Here is an 18,820-nt window from a genome sequence, read left to right as displayed (position 1 = left end):
AATAAATCCATGGTCTTTAACTAGTGTATGACCCCATTCAACACAAACTCTAATTCTTGGTAGCTTTTCTCCTCTTGGAATATTCTTGCATTCCTTTCTTCCAAGATCGTCTAAATCAGCGCTGCTCTAGTACATCTCCACATAATCCTTCCTCTTTTGTTATCCTAGGCAAAGGTAGAAGGATTAAAGAGCATGCTCACTTTTGTTGGTATATTCCTCCTGCAACCAAACAACAAAAAAGGCCCATCCCACAACTCTACAGTAAAGGAGCAAGATTAATTAGGAAGTGGTAGCAATCCTCACCATGAAACCTGCAAAGAATACATTGGTTATGTGAAATACAAAGAAAAGGTCTTCTCATCTGTAGGTTGTCCAAGGTGCTTATTTTCTTGTAATGCACTTCCCAATAGAAAACCATAACCTTTGGGGGGAACAAGCTTGCACCAAACTTCCTTAACAAGGAAAAATTGTCGAGATGAAGAGAGGCATGGGGACTTTTTAAAAGGGGCATATGAGGTTCCTTTGGGCTGAGGAGACCAGGCTTGTTTATCTGATTCAGAGGGATCCAAACAAACCTTATTGAGAAGGCAACAAAAAAAAAGATATTTATCAAAAAAAAGATAAGCAGTCAATTTCCTCATCCCTTAACCCTTTATGGAACCCAAAGTCCCAATTTGAAGCCAAAGGATTTACACAAGGGGAGAGAAATTTTGGGACAACATCTTTTTTGTACAAGGACATTGAAAATAAGGATGGAAAGAGGTCATTTAAGGGGCAATCCCTAATCTAGACATCCTCCTAGAACCAAGCGGAGTTTCTACAACAAAGATCATGCTTGATAAACTTGAGGAATTGAGGAAGAATATTGTTAATTGCCTTCTAGGGTGTTGCCAAGTAGCCTCTGAGATGCATCAACATCCCATCCATTCTCCGAGCAACCATGGATACTTCCTACTAGTTCATGCCATAGCCTGTCTCCCTCCTGTGGCGAATGCCACAACCACTTCCCCAACAAAGCTAATCAAATTACTTAACCCCAAGCCTCCTCCTCTTTACTCTTACACACAACCTCCCACTTGATCATATGGTCCTTTTTACTTTCCTCTGGTTCCCAAAGAAAATCTCTCATTATTTTCTCCAACTTCTTTGCTTGCCTAGGTGATCCTAAAAGCGGATAGGAAATAAGTGGGCAGATTCAAGAGTGTGGCTCTTATCAAAGTGATCTAGCACCTAAGGAGATATAGTTATTCTTCCATGAGGTTATTCTCTTTTCAAACTTTTCTAGCATTAGGTTCCAAAATCGACTCTCCCTAGGGTTTGCCCATAATGGAAGCCCTAGATAGGTTAAAGGCCAGGAAGATATGGAACACTCTAATCTCTTTGCCACAGTCTCAACCTCTGTAACCTCCAAATTGACCCCTACCATTTAGCTCTTTTCTAAATTGATTCTCAAGTTGGAAATTCTTTCAAAGATTTTAAGCAACTCTTTTAGATTTGCTAGCTTCCCAACATCACCTCCATCATAGAAAATTATTAGGTCATCAACAAACAGAAGGTGGGAAACATAGTTTTCAAGGCGCCAAGGCGAGGCTAGGTGACAAGGGGGCGCCTTGTTGCCTAGTCGCCTAGACGTCACCTAGGCGATGGATTTTTTCAAGCAAAATTATGTATCCTAGGTAGTTACCTAGGTTCCATAATCATATTTCCTTAATGATTGTCCATTATTTTCATGAGAAAACTATAAACTTCATGTTAAAGTATAGAAAATCAACATATTCCAACGCATTCACGAGAAAAAAAAAGAAGAGAAATTTCAAAAAATATAAGGGCTGAACCCTTATTTCTGTTATAGGAAAAGAGGAAAAGAAAAGGTGGAAGAAGAAAATTGGTATATAGTATTAGATACACAAAATTAGTAAAGTAAAAGAAGTAAATGTGTTGGTTAGACAACATTTTAAGTTCTTCCTTACTTGTTGGTTCAGGTTTTGAAGTCTTTCAGGGTTCAATACAGCATTTAGCAATGTTTGTGTTGATTAAACCCTAAAAAATAAGAAAATAATAAAAAGAAATTAGTATATAAACACACAAAATGAATATTTTAGTTTAAAAATGTCTACTTTAAAATTATAACCTCAAAAAATTAAGAATATAAAAGTTTTGTCTAACACACTATAGAAAACTGCTTGGTGATTAGGCAAGGTGAGCCTCCAAGGGTGCCTTGTCACCTAGGCGCGTTGCCTTGACAACTATGGTGGGAAATTGGAATTCCATTTCTACCTATTCTCCAACCTCTTATAACATCTTCTCTATCAGCCTTAGAGATCAATCTACTAAGCACATCAGCTAATAGAGTAAAAAGGAAGGGTGAAAGCGGATCTCCTTGCCTAATCCCCTAGCTGGAAAAAAGTCCTACACTACTCCATTAACCAAGATAGAATAGTGGTAAGAACTAATATAAACAAACACCCAACTACACCACCTTTCCCCAAACACATAGTTACATAAAACCTCTAACAAAAACTGCCAATCCACTAGATCATATGCCTTTTCAAGATCCAACTTACACACAAAGCCTTTTCGCTTAGATTTCCTCATTTTCTCTACACATTCATTGGTAATCAGAATTTGATCTACTCTTTGTCTCCCTTATATTAATTCCCCTTGGGCTTGGCAGTTGATAAAAGGTAGAACCTCTTTAAGCCTCAAAGAAAGGACCTTAGCTAAGATTTTATAGATACTTGTCACCAAGCTAATTGGTTCAAGGTCCTTAGGGTGCCTAGCTTTAGATTTCTTTGGGACTAAGGCCAAGAAGGTAGCATTGACCCTAGGGCTTACAGTGTGCTTGTCTGAAAATTCCTTGAAGACATCACAAAAGTCATCTTTTACTACTTCACAACAATCTTTGAAGAAAGCAATTGTAAAACCATCTAGGCCTGGGGCTTTAGATTTGTCCATCAGAGAGATGTCTGTTTAATCTTCTCTTCCTCAAAGTTTCTTTCCAACCACCTTACCTTCTCATCACCCAATCTAGGCCAATCCACTTCTTCCACTAATGTTCTCTGATTCAAGGGTCTTCTATAGATAGACTTGAAATGATCCACAAACCTCCTGGCTATTTCCTCTTGATTGGTAAAGTGAAGGATTGGTGGAATGAAGATTTAAGAGGGGTTAATTGGAAGGGAGTTAGATTTCATAAGAAACTGTAGAGGCTGAGATCCAAAATAAAGGAATGGACTAGACCATTTTGGGAGAATTGAAGAACAAAAACTGAGCTTGATTTCTTGGATTAAAGAGTTGGATGAGAAGGAATCTCAAAGGATTTGAAGGAGGTTTTATTGAGAGAGGATATTTGTTGGAGGAAAAAAAATCAAGGTACAAAGGGATGGAAATACCCATTTTTTTGAGTAACTTTAGACCATTTCCCATTAGGTTAGGACCCGGAAGTTTCTCAGGAGGCCCTACCTTGTTTAGGTTTGCAAATATGTGGTTAACTCATCCAAACTTTGTACCCTTAGTGGAAAACTGGTGGATGGAGTAGTTGTTTAGATGTTGTTGAAGGGAGTGAGATTTCATAAGAAACTGCAAAGATTTAAGAGTAGGATTAAGGAATGGAATAGGGATTATTTTGGAAGACTAGAGGAATGAAAATTGAATCTTGAACTTTTAGATGAGAAGGAATGTCAAGCCTTTGAATAAAGAGGATAAACAATCAAGATGGAATCTAAAGAAGGAATTGGAGGTGGTTCTTTTGAGGGAGGAGATGTGTTGGAGACAAAATTCAAGGCATAAATGGATCAAAGAAGGGGAGGACAATGCAATTTTTTTTTTTTTCATGCAATAGCAAATGGCAGAAGAAGGAAAAACTTTGTGGCCAAAGTGGAAGTTAATGGGGATTTAATTTGTAACTAGGATGAAATTGCTAGAGCCTTTGTGGATCATTTCAAGTCTAATATCAAAGATAGTTGAATGATAGGCTAAAAGTGGATGGGTTAGATTCACCTTCTTTGGATGCTGATGCTGCTAAATACCTAGAATCTGAGTTTGATATAGAGGAGATTAGAAGGATAGTGTTCTCTATGGATAGATCTAAGGCACTGGGACCTGATGGCTTCACTATGCTTTCTATCAAGATTGTTGGGATGTGATCAAAGTGGATTTGCTTGAGGTCTTTAATGAATTTACAAAGAATATGCAGCTGCCTTAATTCCGAAAAGAATATTATTTATTTTTAAGTAGCTGACAAGGAAAATGCAGCTGCTAGTCCATTGGGTATAGACATTTGTCAACGAAATAGCTGATGGTTTGGCTAAAAGGGAGTGGGTCAGATCAATTTTCTTGGGCATAATTGTTTTTTTTTTTTTGAAAAAAAGGTAAGGTAAATTTATTAACTGAAACAGAACCATACAACTCAGCCCCAAACAAGGAGCAAAACTGAGAACAAACTCCCAGCTTACATTACAATTCAAATACACTTCAGGACCTCAACTGAGTTCCAAATACCCTAGGCTGGAAGCCTTTCACACCTGCAGTCAATGACACTAATTTTCCCACGGCACAGGAGATAAGACAGTCTACATCCTTAGCTTTATTTTGAAAGATTCTTCTCTTTCTCTCTGTCCAAATGGAACTGATCACAGCTGCAGGGATAGCCCACCACACACTTCTAGACAGCTTAGAGAGACCTTGCAGGTCCCAGCTCCATAACAGATCCGATACCTGTTTTGGCATGACCCAGGAAAGACCTTCAGAAGAGAGGAAGTGGTCCCATAATGCTGCCGAAATAGGGCAATGGATGAGAAGATGATTATTATCCTCTTCTGCTTGACCACAAATCTCACAAAGCATGTTCAGAATTAGGATTCCTCTTCTGGCCAGATTCTGTTTAGATAGGTTTCTATCCAAAACTACAGCCCAAAGCAGAGCATTCACTTTGAAAGGAGGAATCTGGTTCCAAATTTTAACAGCATGACCTTTTGGCAAAGGAATTCACAGTGAAAATCCCATCTGCATTCCACTCCCAGATCCAAGAATCTTCTTCCAAGGGGTTCTAAATCTGGTTTGAAAGCAAGCCCAACAGATCCACCACTTGATCCACTTCCCAATCTTGAAAAGGTCTTCTGAAAGCGGGAATCCAGGTTAATCCATTTCCATTAACTTCACAACAATCTGCCACCATTGAATCTTGGTTTTCTGCTAGTTGAAGGGGAACAGCTCTTCAAAGGACCTGTTATTGCACCATTTGTCTTTCCAGAACTTCAGATGGTGCCCTGAACCCAACTTAGGGGACAGGCCATTGTGAAGAAGAGGGTAGTCTTCCATGATTTTCTTCCAAAGAGAGCAACCCAGGGAAGGAAGGTTTGATATGGTTAGCCAGTCCCCTGATTCCCTCTATCTGTTTCATACTTGGCTGCAATTCAATTCCTCCACCAACTAACTCTTTCTCTTGCAAACCTCCAAATCCATTTTCCCATTAAAGCTCTGTTAAAAGTTTTCAGACTTCTCAGCCCCAAACCACCTTTTTCCTTTGGAGTACAAACCTGTTTCCAGCTGACAAGATGGATTTTCCTTTTCTCCTCCCAACCCTTCCAAAGGAAATCCCTCTGAAGCCTTTCTAATTTATGAGCCATTTTAGTGGGTATTGGGAAGAGGGAGAGGAAGTAGGAGGGAAGATTAGAAAGAGAACTTTTTAGGAGAGTGATTCTGCCCCCAAGGAAAGGTATTTGGCTTTCCAGGAAGCCAGTTTCCTTTCTAGTCTTTCCACCACCGGATCCCATATTAGGGAGGGGGAGCATTTAGCCCCCAATGGGAGGCCTAGGTGTGAAGTAAAGTGTTATTGATAAAAAAACTATTATTTATTTTACACAAAACCTTAAAATCAGAAACAACACAAAGAACATGATCAACAATAGCAAATATAGCAGAATACAATAGCAAACTAGCCTAGAACATGATCAACAATACCTTCCCTGTTGTGAAGCAAAAAATTCACCAAATCTAACACAGATGTAATATAATCTCGCTGTACTCTGAATCCCCATGGATTAGCACAAATAACAGCTTTTACAAAAGGAGAAGATTGAAATAAATGACCTAAGGACTCAGCCTGCCCATTGCAAAGCAAGCACATGTTATCAGGAGCAATCCCTTTGCTAAACAGAACATCCTTTCAAATCAGATGATTATTAAAAAGCCTCCAAAAAAAATCTAAATCTAGGAGGGACCTTGGGGCCACAGGCTCAATCTGCTCAATGGTTATGAACTATGATTGTAATCATCTGTGTGTCCTTTAACCCATCTGTGTAACGCATTAGCATCTTAGGGTTTGATGCTTTGTTAGTTTGCTGGTTTTTGATGGTTGGTCAAGCTCAGTTGCATCAATAGTCACGAATGTTGATCAACTCAGACTTTGTTGATCAAGTTCAAAAACATTAGCAGCTTCAGATCAATAGATTGGTATTAAAGATGAATATTAGCAAGCCGTGTTTAAATTTCATGCTTAAATTAGCAAACCATGTTTTCTAGTATAGAACATGATAAACCTGCAAACCTAAAACTGCTATTCACGTAAAATGGCAATCAATAAGTAAACCAAACTTGCAGAAGTTCTTCACCTTATTTTCTTTAGTCCGTAGATAATTTATAGCTCTTATACATCATTTAGAATAATGAATTGCAGCATCAATTGCTTCTACTTGTTTGAATCCAAGTTACATATGTAAAGTTGTTAACTTTTGGTCAGTCCATTTGATTCCCTGGTTTGAACATAGAAGGGGTTAAAATCCGTTGACAAAGGAAAGCAAATTTCTTACAGTCCCTCTTAATCCGGTGGTAGCTTCATAATATTTCTTTTTGATTGGAAATGGTAACTTCATTCATCATATCAGAAGAAGGAAATACATCAGTCACTCCAAAAAAGAGTCCTGCCCCACAAAATAAATCACTGTTGCAAAACAGCCCAAAAAAGCTCACTCCTTGTTGGTTCTTGTTTTGCTAATCCATCAGCCAAGCTATTGGTTGATCTTCTAACCATCAATTTCCTTTGTAAGATTCCATATTTCTTTCATGACTTGCTTATGGATCCAGATTCTCAGGTTTCCATTTTGCATCTAATCTATTCCTATCCTTGAATCCCCTTCCACTTTAATCTGATGTAGCCCCATTTGTTTTTCCAATCTCAATCCTTTCCGTAGAGCTAACAACTCAGCTTTTAATGAAGGTCCTGAGTAAAGGCCCCGGGTTACCAAGTCAGCTCCCATCAAAATTGGGTTTTATCCTTTGTTGTGCAGATGGTACCCAACTTTCTTGAGCTGAAGTTATGGGTCTTGAGGACTTGGCTACTGCATTCCAGCCCTTGATTATATCATCCATACAACTCTAGTGTTTTTTACCCAGTGTACCACATAGTTTTCAAGGCGCCAAGGTGAGGCTAGGCAATAGGGGGCACCTTGTCACCTAGTCACCTAGTTGCCTAGATGGGTGCCTAGGCATCACCTAGGCGATGGATTTTTTTAAAGTAAAAAGCATATATCCTTAAAGTATAGAAAATCAACATATTCATAAGAAAAAGATGAAATAAAAGAAAATTCGAAAAATGGGGGGCTGAACCCCTACTTTGTTATAGGAAAAGAAGTAAAGAAAAAGTGGAAGAAGAAGTCTTTGAGGGTTAAATACAACATTTAGCAATGTTTGTGTTTGTTAGAATTGACAGTACAAGGGTAGTTAAGTCTTTTATCTATCTCATTAAGGTTACGTTGTTTATTTTGTCTGGGTTTAAGTTGTGTGTCCCATACTTAATGAGGGATAACTCTATCTTTTGTAATCTAATACAAAGAGTATAAATACAAAGTGGGTCTGCTGAGAGAGGTGACTTTTCTTCTTCTCAGACTGAACCCTTCTCCTTTTCTCTTCTTTCTCTCTCTTCTTCTTCTCTTCTTACTTACTTCAGACCTAGAACTGAACTAGGGTTAATTGAATTATTCACATGGTCTCAGAACCCTAGGAAATCAGTTTTTTTCTCTCCCTTGGTCCTCCTGAGATCGCCATATCAAAACTTCTCTTTGAAGTAACTTTTAAACGAATTGGAGGATTGATAAGGACCAAAAAGGAGTGGTCGTTTTTCCTTCTTGGAGGTAAATATGCCTCTAGTTGCTGTGGTGGTTTGCTAGAAACCCTCTAATTGATGACACGAAGGGGGCTGGTTGTGGACAGGTGTGAACAGAAATCTCTAATCGACTAATAGTGGAGTGTGTTCTCTTTCTTTTGGGCTGGATCTCATCCATGTGGCAGTGTTGATTGGTAGGTATGCATATGAACTTTTTTTTTTTCTTTGTTTATGCCTGGATATGTGTGGTGATGGTAGGGTTTTTGGGTGCTGAACCCATGACAGCAGCAGTGTGGTCATAACAGTACTTTATTGTGTGGTTTGTGTAGTGCTGAATAGTAAAGGGCGATTTTTTGCTTATAATAGTTGATTTTTTTGTGGTGTGAAGTGATTTTGTTATGATGGTAACAACTGGAGAGGGTAGTGATAATAAGACAAGTGTTATGATTTCTCCTGATTACCTGAATGTTCAAATGATCTCTATCAAATTAAATGGTGAGAACTATGTGCCATGGGCTAAATCTATGGAAGTGTTCTCAAGAGCCAAGAAAAAGGTGAAACATATGAGAGAGGAGAAACCCTCCTCTGATTCTCTAGGATTTAGTGAGTGGGAATAGGAGGATGCACAGATTATGACCTGGTTGTGGAATAGCGTGGAACCTAAAATTAGTGTTAATTTTATGTTCCTGAATACAACTAAGGAAATCTGGGACTATGCTAAGAAACTCTATTTTGGCCAAGATAATACCACTAGAGTGTACCAACTTTACTAGGAGTACTTTAACCTGAAGCAGGGTAATCAAAGCTTAGAAGAATACTATGCAAGCATGAGAAACCTTCGTAATGAGCTTAATGTGTATCACCCTCTGGCTCCAGCGAGAGCAACTTGACCCTACGAAGTCTTACTCTCTCTTGGACAGGTCTGGTTTTGTGGTGACAAGAGGGGGAGGTCGTGGAAATAGAAGTGGTGGAGGTGGTCGTGGATTTCCAGGGACTCGAGGTGGTCCTACGTTTAATCGTATTGGTAGCCGCAGTGGAGGTCAAGATTCAGGAGGAGGTCATGGTGGAGGAAGAAGTACTGGTACTAGGAGATGCACATATTGTGGATTAGAGGGACACACTATTAACTTCTATTATGACTTACATGGTCCACTCAACACTTGGGCTAATCATGCTATGACTAGTGGTGGTAGTACAATTAGTGAGAACCAGCAGGCTGATCAGATCCCCTCCACATCTATTGGTGCTTCTGGGAAGGAAATGGTCAGTGGCCCATGTGAGGTGTATGAGAAGTTAGATGCACGTGCTACAAACTAGAGTCTTTGGTTGTGTTTGTTTTTTTTTTTAGAATTTAGGGCCTGGACTGGGCAAGTTAGATGCACGTGCTACAAAATGCATCTTCCTTGGCTACTCCAGAACCTAGAAAGGGTACAAGTGTTATAACCCTAGCTCTCATCGGTCCTTTGTGTGTTCTGATGTCACTTTCTTTGAGTCAATTCCATTCTTCTTGAATGCTGATGTCCCTCCTCCTGCTCCTATGTTTCTACTTTCAGTTCCAGTTGAGGACCCTCTTCTTATGGTTCCTGTTCTATCTTAGTCGTCGTCTTCTCCAATGCAGGTTAATACTGAGAGGCCACCAATCACACAAGTGTATACTCACAGAAGAGCATTGGCCCCTCCTCTAGTTCAGCCCTTGTCGACGGATCCTACAGTTGCACCTCTTCCTTCTGACCATAATCTTCCTATTGCATTGCGGAAAGGTAAACGTAGTTGTACATCTCATCCTATTTCTCAATATGTTTCTATTGCTCACCTTCACGCTTCCCATCGGCATTTTATATCCTTGTTATCATTTGTTTCCATTTCTAAGACTGTCCAAGAAGCCATCACTTCTATAGGGTGGTAACAAGCAATGGAAGAGGAATTGTTTGCACTGGCACACAATCATACATGGATGAGAACTTATCACTCTCCCTCCTAGTAGCATGTCGTTGGATGTAAGTGGGTCTACACAGTGAAATGTCTTCTAGATGGTAGTGTGGAATGGTTGAAAGCCAGGTTAGTGGCCAAAGGCTATTCTCAGTTATATGGTGTTGACTATACAGAGACATTTTCTCCTATGGCTAAGATTGTTTCAATTCAATTTATGATTTCTTTAGCACAAATGCATGATTAGCCCCTCTTTCAGCTTGACATAAAAAATGCCTTCTTACGTGGTGATCTAGTTGAAGAGGTATATATGGAGCAACCACCTGGGTTTGCAAACTTAAGAAGGCGATTTATGGACTAAAACAATCTCCACGTGTGTGGTTTGGCAGATTTAGTGAAGTAGTGAAGAACTTTGGCATGAAACAGTGTCAAGTAGACCATTCTGTGTTCATCCGTGAATCAGAAGCTAGGAAAATCTTGTTAGTGGTGTATGTGGATGATATTGTCATAACTGGTAGTGGCATCAATGGGATTGGCAGGTTGAAAAACTTTCTACAGGATCACTTCCACACAAAAGATCTGGGTAGCTGAAATATTTCTTGGGAATGGAAGTTGCAAGGTCAAGACATGGAATTAACTTGTTCCAAAGGAAGTATGTCCCTGATTTACTTGAAGAGACAAGGTTGTTGGGTGCCAAACCAGCTGAAACACCCATGGAACTGAATGTTAAGTCGAGTATTGATGCAGGTGAAGAGTTTGATGATCCTGGATGGTACAGGAGGTTGGTGGGAAAATTGAACTACCTGACTATTACTGGACAGATATATCATTTGCTGTAAGCATGGTGAGTCAGTTTATGCACGAGTTCTGCATTGGAAAGCAGTTCTAAGAATAGTTAGGTACTTGAAGGGAGCTCTAGGTCATGGTCTGTTATACAAAAGTGGATGAGCTCTTGAGATAGAGGGGTATACAGATGTTGACTGGGTCGGATCTGTGTTTGATCGGAGATCCACTACAGGGTATTGTACCTTCCTTAGTGGCAATCTAGTAACTTGGAAGAGCAAGAAAAAAACAATGGTGGCAAGAAGCAGTGCAAAAGTTGAGTATAGGGCTATGGCTCATGCTACATGTGAACTAGTGTGGCTGAAAAATATTTTGCAGGAAATCGGGTTCTCAATTGATGGACCCATGAGGTTGTACTGCGATAATCAAGCTGCTGTCCATATTTCTTCTAATCTAGTCTTTCATGATCTCAACAAAGCATATCGAAGATGACTACCACTTTGTAAGAGAAAAGGTGATCAATGGAGTGATAAATACAACTCATGTGGGTTCAGGAAACCAGTGGGCAGATCTGTTTACAAAAGGGTTGAGTCGAGGAAGAGTGGATTACATATGTGACAAGCTGGGACTATATGATATAGACTCTCTAGCTTGAGGGGGAGTGTTAGAATCGACAGTACAAGGGTAGTTAATTCTTTTGTCTATCTAATTAAGGTTAAGTTGTTTATTTTGTTTGGGTTTAATTTGTGTGTTCCATACTTAATGAGGGACAACCCTATCTTTTGTAATGTAATACAAAGAGTAAATACAAAGTGAGTCGGCTGAGAGAGGTGACTTTTCTTTTTCTCAGACTGAACCCTTTCTCCTTCTTTTTTCTTCTTTCTCTCTTTTCTTCTCTTCTTACTTACTTCAGACCTAGAATTGAACTAGGGTTAATCGAATTATTCACAGTGTTGATTAAACCCTAACAAATAAGAAAATAATAAAAAGAAATTAGTATATAAACACACAAAATGAATATTTTAGTTTAATAATGTCTATTTTATAATTATAATCCCAAAAAAATTAAGAATATAAAAGTATTTTATAACACAATGTACAGAACTGCTTGGCGATTAGGTGAAATAAAAGTAGCATTAGCACCCGATTTTATTTTGCTTATCCCAAAGAGTTCCTCAAAAACCTTCAAGGGGTCATCTCTTAAGATGTCCCAACAGTCTTGGTAAAAAGCCATTGAAAAGCCATCCGGTTATGGAGCTTTTGATCTATCATTAGAGAAAATTGCTTCTTTCACTTCTTGAGCTTCAAAGTTTTTCTCCAGAGTTTCCAATAGCTCCCTATTCCCTTCCTGCCACTTCAACTCTTGTGAGATCTTTCAATCCTCCCAGTTTATCAAAGATGGACTTTAAATGGTCCACAAAGGCCTTTGTTATATCCTCTTCAGTTAGAAATGATCCATTCAATTCCAATTTTGACCGTCTTTATCCTCTTCCTCCCATTTGCCAAGACATGGGAGAACCTTGTGTTACCATCCCCTTCTTTGAGCCATTTGCATTTTGATTTTTGCCTTCCTATTATCTCTTCCTTTCTCAAAATTTCTTCTAGTTTTACTTTTAGATTCTGCCTTCCTCCCTCCCTTCCACCCCCAACTGCCTTTCAGCCTCCTCATCTAGCTCCATTAACCTATGACCAATCTATTCCTTCCTCTCTTCTACCCTTCCAAACTCTTCCAATTGGTTAAATTTTAGCTTTTATAGAATAATTTAATAGTTTGTAATTATCATATAAAGAAACTTGAATAGCGTAAAGAGTTGGATGTATTGTTGGAGTATTTTAGAATTTAAAGAGGTTATATTTATTTTAGTATTGAAGTTTGTAAAGGAAATCAATCCCCTTGCTTAAGTATATAAATAGTCTTTTTTGTAATCTCACATTCAGATTTTAAGAGTTATCTTGATGAATATAAATTAGTGAATTATGTTCTACAGGAGCTTTTTTTCCCAAGTATCTGTTCTCTCCTCTAGTAATTCTTTGTCAATTCATTCTATACTTTCTCAACTATCTCAACTAGGTTTTTCTTTTTCTCTTTTTTTTCTTTTCTTTCTTTCTTTTTGGGTTTCTTTAGTAGAATAACATCTCTTCTTGGTCCCATTGGAAATATCAGTCTTAGTCAACTTGTTCATTAACCCTTAACTAGCTATTGAAACACAAATAATAAAAAGTATCATTAGGGCAATCCTCTGGATTGTCCATGGAGGATGGTGGTGGTAATAGTGGTATTGGGGCACACTGGACCATCCATGGCTTGTCTACATTAGCACCTATGCCCCACCTTGTTTTGTGGTTTTCCCCAAATAATATTACCATTCAAGGTTTCAATTTTTTTTTTTTTTTTTAATTTAAAAACTTCCACATAAAAGAACTTATTTTAGTCATGTGTCTAGGTCTTCTCAGCTCAAGTTTATCATATACATAAGGAAACATGCACACATGTGGAGTCACTTTGGGACCAAATTTATGTCATCATGCATATGATCACTTGGTCTGTTAAAGTTCTCTGAACAACTCAACTAGCAAACTCACTCCCTTATTATATTTATTCAGATGGATAAACTAAAGATTATCTCGATCCTCCACCAATACAATATGTAGTGTTTGAGCAGTAATATTGGTAGTTGGCAGATTCTATTACCATTTCTACTGGTTTTAGAGCACCATCAGCATGGTTAGCCAGTTAGATTACACAGGACTGCGGATTGTGAGAATGGTTAGCAAGTGTTAATGAGGATATTTATTACTTAGCTTTTTTAATGCTACCTTGTTGTTTTTTCCCCTCTTTGCTAATTAGATGAATCGCTTTAGGTATTGTATATGCTTTTGAAAACATTCTTTTTTAGCTAAAGTTTGATACTTCTCAATTGCAGATTCTAGGTTTACGCAGCAAGAACTTCCTGCTTGCAAGCCAATTCTAACTCCTGGATGGGTAAGTTTGGCTTAAAGCTGGTAGAATTGTTTTCTGATCTGCTGGACTGTTCTTTATTGCACTCTGAAATATGGTCTCATGTAATATTTTTTGTCAGGTCATTACAACCTTTATATTTATCGGAATCATCTTCATCCCGATTGGTCTTGTTTCCTTGTTTGCATCAGAGCGTGTAATATTCATAATCCTTCTCTGATCCTCCACTGCACTTGCACCTTATTCTTAGTTTATCTTGGTCTTTCATGTTAAGTTTACTTCATTTATAGGTGGTGGAAATTGTAGACCGCTATGATAAAGACTGTGTTCCTCTGAATTATAGCGAAAATATGCTTGCATTTATACAAAGCAATGAAACAAACAAGACCTGTACAAGGACTCTGGAGGTTGGTACAATTCCACTAAGAACTTTGGTGCACCAAGAAAGTGGATTTTTTGGTGTATTCTTGCTCTATACGTGTTTGGAGCATAATTATATCTTTTGTGAGCCATTAATTGCACATATGTTTCAGGTTCCAAAGCACATGAAGAATCCTGTATATGTTTATTATCAGCTCGATAACTTCTACCAGAACCATCGCAGGTGGGCACTCTTCACATGAAATGAGAATTCATTTTGTCATATTTTCCTTCAGCTTCAGGATTGAATTTTGCTAGTTTTTTATTAGGGTTTCCTTGGTCTGTTCCCCCTCTTCCTTTATTGTTGTTGGAGGATAAGTAGTGGATGAATAGGTTTGACATCATTGTTTTGCCAGCTTACTGAATACTGACTTATCATGTAGCAAGGTCTTTTAGTATTGTAAATATGATTTTGTTAATTATCAGATAAATTTAGCAAATCTTATGGCACCTTTTGCTGGTTATTTTGTCTGACAAACCTTTTGCATGTATAAAGTTTTTCTAGCATTTTGTAATAAACAAATAAATACAGTCATTATATAGTTTGAATTATTGTTGCTATGTTTTTGGACATAAGAATTGTTTTTGGTCTTCCCATGAAGAAACAATGCATAATGTTCCTCCTAACAATGACGAATAATTTTCTTTCCATTAATATATATGCATTATCTATTGACCGTTGATATTTTTTAGCTTGGTGGTGTATTTGACAATGTGTTTATTTTAGACCCAAGTGGACATATATTTAATTAAGAAAGCTAAAATAATTGGTTATTCCCACTCCTTGACCATATCTAAAAAATTTGTAGTATTAAGTTACCTAATACCAATGTTCTTCTATGTTAATAGTAAATAACTAAATACATGTAAATTACTGTTTCCAAAAAAACTTCTAGGCATTTTACCAGGATACATTGATTTGATCTCATATTGAGGTCATTTTTAACTTTTATTAATCAGGGCTATGATTAGGATGGGCCTAGGTAACATTTTCTTTAACCACATTATGTTTTAAGAAGTCTGCTTGTATTTCTTGAAGAAAATCTGGACACATACTCTCCTGGACAGTAGATGATACTCTGTTAAAATACTTGTTTCCAGGTATGTCAAAAGCAGAAGCGATAAACAACTGCGGAGCAAGGAAAGTGAGACCGACACAAGTTCCTGTAATCCTGAAGGAACCACTCCAGGGGGGTCTCCAATTGTTCCTTGTGGTCTCATTGCTTGGAGCTTGTTCAATGATACCTATGGGTTTTCAATTAATAATCAAGTGTTAGAAGTTAGCAAGAAAAACATTGCCTGGAAAAGTGACCAGGACAGTAAGTTTGGTTCTGATGTATTTCCAAAAAATTTCCAGAATGGAAGCTTGATTGGGGGTGCTAAACTTGATGACAAAAAACCAGTAAATGCTTTATTTTCTTCTCATCATTCTTGTTTTTTTCCTAGTTTGTTTGGTTTTAATCCTGACTTTCTCAGATCCTTATGTTTGGCTATTTATGCAACTTATGACAGTTGAGTGAACAAGAGGACCTTATTGTTTGGATGCGAACAGCAGCACTGCCAACTTTCAGAAAACTTTATGGGAAGATAGAGGTGGACCTTGAAGCCAAGCAAGTGATAACGGTGGTAATACAGAACAACTATAATACTTACAGTTTCGGGGGCAAAAAGAAGCTAGTTCTGTCAACAACAACTTGGATAGGTGGAAAGAATGATTTCCTAGGCATTGCATATCTTACTGTTGGTGGAATGTGTCTGTTCTTTGCAATAAGCTTCATACTTGTCTACGTTATAAAGCCAAGGTGAGTGACTGCTCCAGTTGGTCCATGATATTATTTTCTCTTGACCATGTCTTTAATTTGAAGGGTTGTGATTTAATAGGAGCCCTCAAAAGATGGGGAACTTGTTACCCACCAATGGGTTTGTTTAGGAACGTATGACAATGGGTATGGGTGGTTTAATCAACCTGATGCCAAAGTGCCAAACCATTTTCCTCGTCTGAGCAGCAAGGCCCCTTATTAGATTGCCACTCTAATTTAAATTTGTTAGTTTCTATGGAATTTGGAGAGACAAAAAATTTCTTCTTTTTTCTCCTGGAAACTAAGGGACCCATGTGATGCACAGACTGGTTTTAAAAATGCCTCCATATTCTGAACTAACTTTTACTTTGTGTGTTGTTTGTGAGAGAGGGACCTTGTTAATCTTAAAGAAATTTGTGTATTAATTAGTGACAAAAGCGCCAAGGATTTTAAAATAATTTCCCTGGGTTGTTGCCTTTAGTTACGTTTAGGCCTTCCACTTTGGCTGGCTTGGGTTGAGTGTTTACCAGGCCCAATGCTGTATAAATTCTTCAAGTCAGGTTCTTGACTTGTACCCCTAGTTATATTTCCAAAATTTTTATTATGAAAATAAAATAAAAAATTGATAAAATTTTGAGGATGCTTCAAGCCGTGATGAATGGTTGGACTAACATATGACCATGGGTATGGGTGTTAATTAGATTAGAACCTGATGTCAAACTGATTTCCTTATCTAAGTGGTGAGGCCCCTTATTGTATATTGCCACTCTAATTTAGACTTGTAAGTTTCTATTGAATTTGGAGAAAAAATAAATAAATATGACCTCTTTTTCTCCTTCACCAAAAATGCAATTATTATTTTTTGCTTATTCCCTAAGTAACTTTCTTGATCTAAAATTATGACTAGAACTTTTAGTCCTGTGGAAGACCTATGTGGTCAGTGATCACAGGATAAAGGTTCCCCTTCTACAATGTTGGATACTTGTGATATGAGGTTCTTTCTTGTCTTCTTCTTCTTCTTCTTCTTCTTGTTTTCCTCCCAAGTTTTTTCTTCTTTTATTTATTATTTTCTTGTTTTTATTCCTGTTGTTTCTGTCCCACCAAGAAGTAGCTGTAGACTTCGATACCTGGATGGATACCTGTACATGCCTAGCATATTGGTTTCAGGCATGATATTTGCTGGATACAAACACTGCATGACACTTCTAGATGTAGTCTATAGCATTAACACATAAAAATAGAGTTCATATTTGCGCCCCACAGAGCACGCCCCACATGTACATCTCAGTGTCCATTGGGAACATCTCCTGTACTTTTCATTGGGAGATGTTCCCAAAACACAGTTGGGATGTGCTGTGGGATGGCCATGGGGCGGCAATGTGATCAATGTAAAATAGGATATCCATACCTGTATAAATGTCCTGGATTTAAGGAAATAGTCCTATCCTTGTTTCCCACCAAGTAGCTGTAGTCCTGTAGACTTTGTTTGATACCTGGATACCTGTATTTGGTATCAGGCATGATATTTGCTGGATACAACACTGGATGACATTTCTAGATGTACTCTATAGCATTAACACTTTTAAAATTATGTAAAATAGGATATCCATACCTGCATAAATGTCCTGGATTTAAGGAAATAGTCCTATCCTTGTTTTCCACATCCTTATTTGTGTCTGTATCTCACAATTTATGGCCTTCAAGGATACAATATTTCTTTCACTGATCAATTGTTTCTACTGTTCAAATTTTAAATATAGGTCAGTTTGTAGTTTGTAAAACATGATACTAGGAATCAGGTGGGCTGGGCGGGGTTTAAGCTCAATCCAGGCCCAACCCTAAGAATTAAGCCTAAGGCCCAAGCCTGGACTGGGTTGGTCAATCAGTCCATACTAAAAGTTGAAATAAAAACTTAATGTGTATATGTATGGTTTGCCAAAATAAAAGTATGTTTTATACATGTATAGAGTTAGGCTGGGGCCTCGGCGGGGATTAGGCTGGGTTCAGGCTACCTAAGGGTTAGGCCCAGGCCCAACCCCCCCAAAAAAAACCTGAACTCCCTGAGCCAGCCAGAGGACTGAACAAGCCCAGCCGGTGTAAAATTGCGTGTTGGGTTGGCCAGGTTCAGGATGGGCCTGTCCAAGTTTTACCCTTACACGATACATACCAATACTATATATGAGATTATATGTATGGCCTGTGTAGATTGTAGATAATCACTAATCAGATAAAGAAGCATCAGAATAATACAATTACGATTCTCTGTTTCAAGTACCAGTTAATGGTTGATACATCGGCTGAACCTGTGTTGGCATTTCTGCAGGCCTCTGGGGGACCCTTCCTTCTTGTCATGGAACAGAAATCCGTCTGGACATCCAAACTAGAACTCTTCCTTACCTGCCATTTTCAATTTTTAGGCAGCACTTTGGATGCAGGACTACACTAGGCATTCATGGAGGATGGTCTTCCATCGTTATCCTATTTCATCAAGATGATATATATAATTGCTTATGCCATGGACTAGTGATCCGAATGTATATAAAGCTTTACTGTTGATACTCAGGGAACCATTGGGCATCAGTTGTATACTTGTATACATTTCTCTTCAGAAGAGGCCAAATCTAGAGTTAGGATCAGTTGTTGAATATCATTTTCCCATATAAGTCTTAATTTATGTTCCTGGCATTTTGTGCACTTTCATTTCCATCGATCGGTCAGAGAAGGTTTTAGCCCGTAAAAGAGTTTTTTTTTTTTTTAATCTGTAAAAAGGTTAGGACCGTATCCAGTTCAACCCCACCCAGATTCCAGGTGGTTTGGACCAACAATGGG

General features: G+C 38.2%; 1 protein-coding gene across 1 annotated transcript in view; it reads left to right on the top strand.

Moving 5' to 3' along the window:
* Positions 1–18,676, top strand: part of LOC104606960 (ALA-interacting subunit 1-like) — a 39,926-nt gene extending 21,250 nt beyond the window's left edge. The window contains exons 3-9 of the mRNA XM_010272420.3: positions 13,738–13,796; positions 13,894–13,968; positions 14,063–14,179; positions 14,306–14,376; positions 15,294–15,594; positions 15,705–15,994; positions 18,315–18,676. Coding sequence (XP_010270722.1) covers positions 13,738–13,796; positions 13,894–13,968; positions 14,063–14,179; positions 14,306–14,376; positions 15,294–15,594; positions 15,705–15,994; positions 18,315–18,375 — 974 coding nt within the window. The 3' untranslated portion in view covers positions 18,376–18,676. The remainder of the gene's footprint in view (positions 1–13,737; positions 13,797–13,893; positions 13,969–14,062; positions 14,180–14,305; positions 14,377–15,293; positions 15,595–15,704; positions 15,995–18,314) is intronic.
* The last annotated feature ends 144 nt before the right edge of the window (positions 18,677–18,820 follow it).

Source organism: Nelumbo nucifera, chromosome 4 (genome assembly GCF_055504915.1).
Source record: "Nelumbo nucifera cultivar China Antique chromosome 4, China Antique-T2T, whole genome shotgun sequence".
In the NCBI taxonomy this organism is placed as follows: domain Eukaryota; kingdom Viridiplantae; phylum Streptophyta; class Magnoliopsida; order Proteales; family Nelumbonaceae; genus Nelumbo; species Nelumbo nucifera.
The sequence above is the reverse complement of the archived record's forward strand: the minus strand, read 5'-3'. Positions and strand labels throughout refer to the sequence as shown.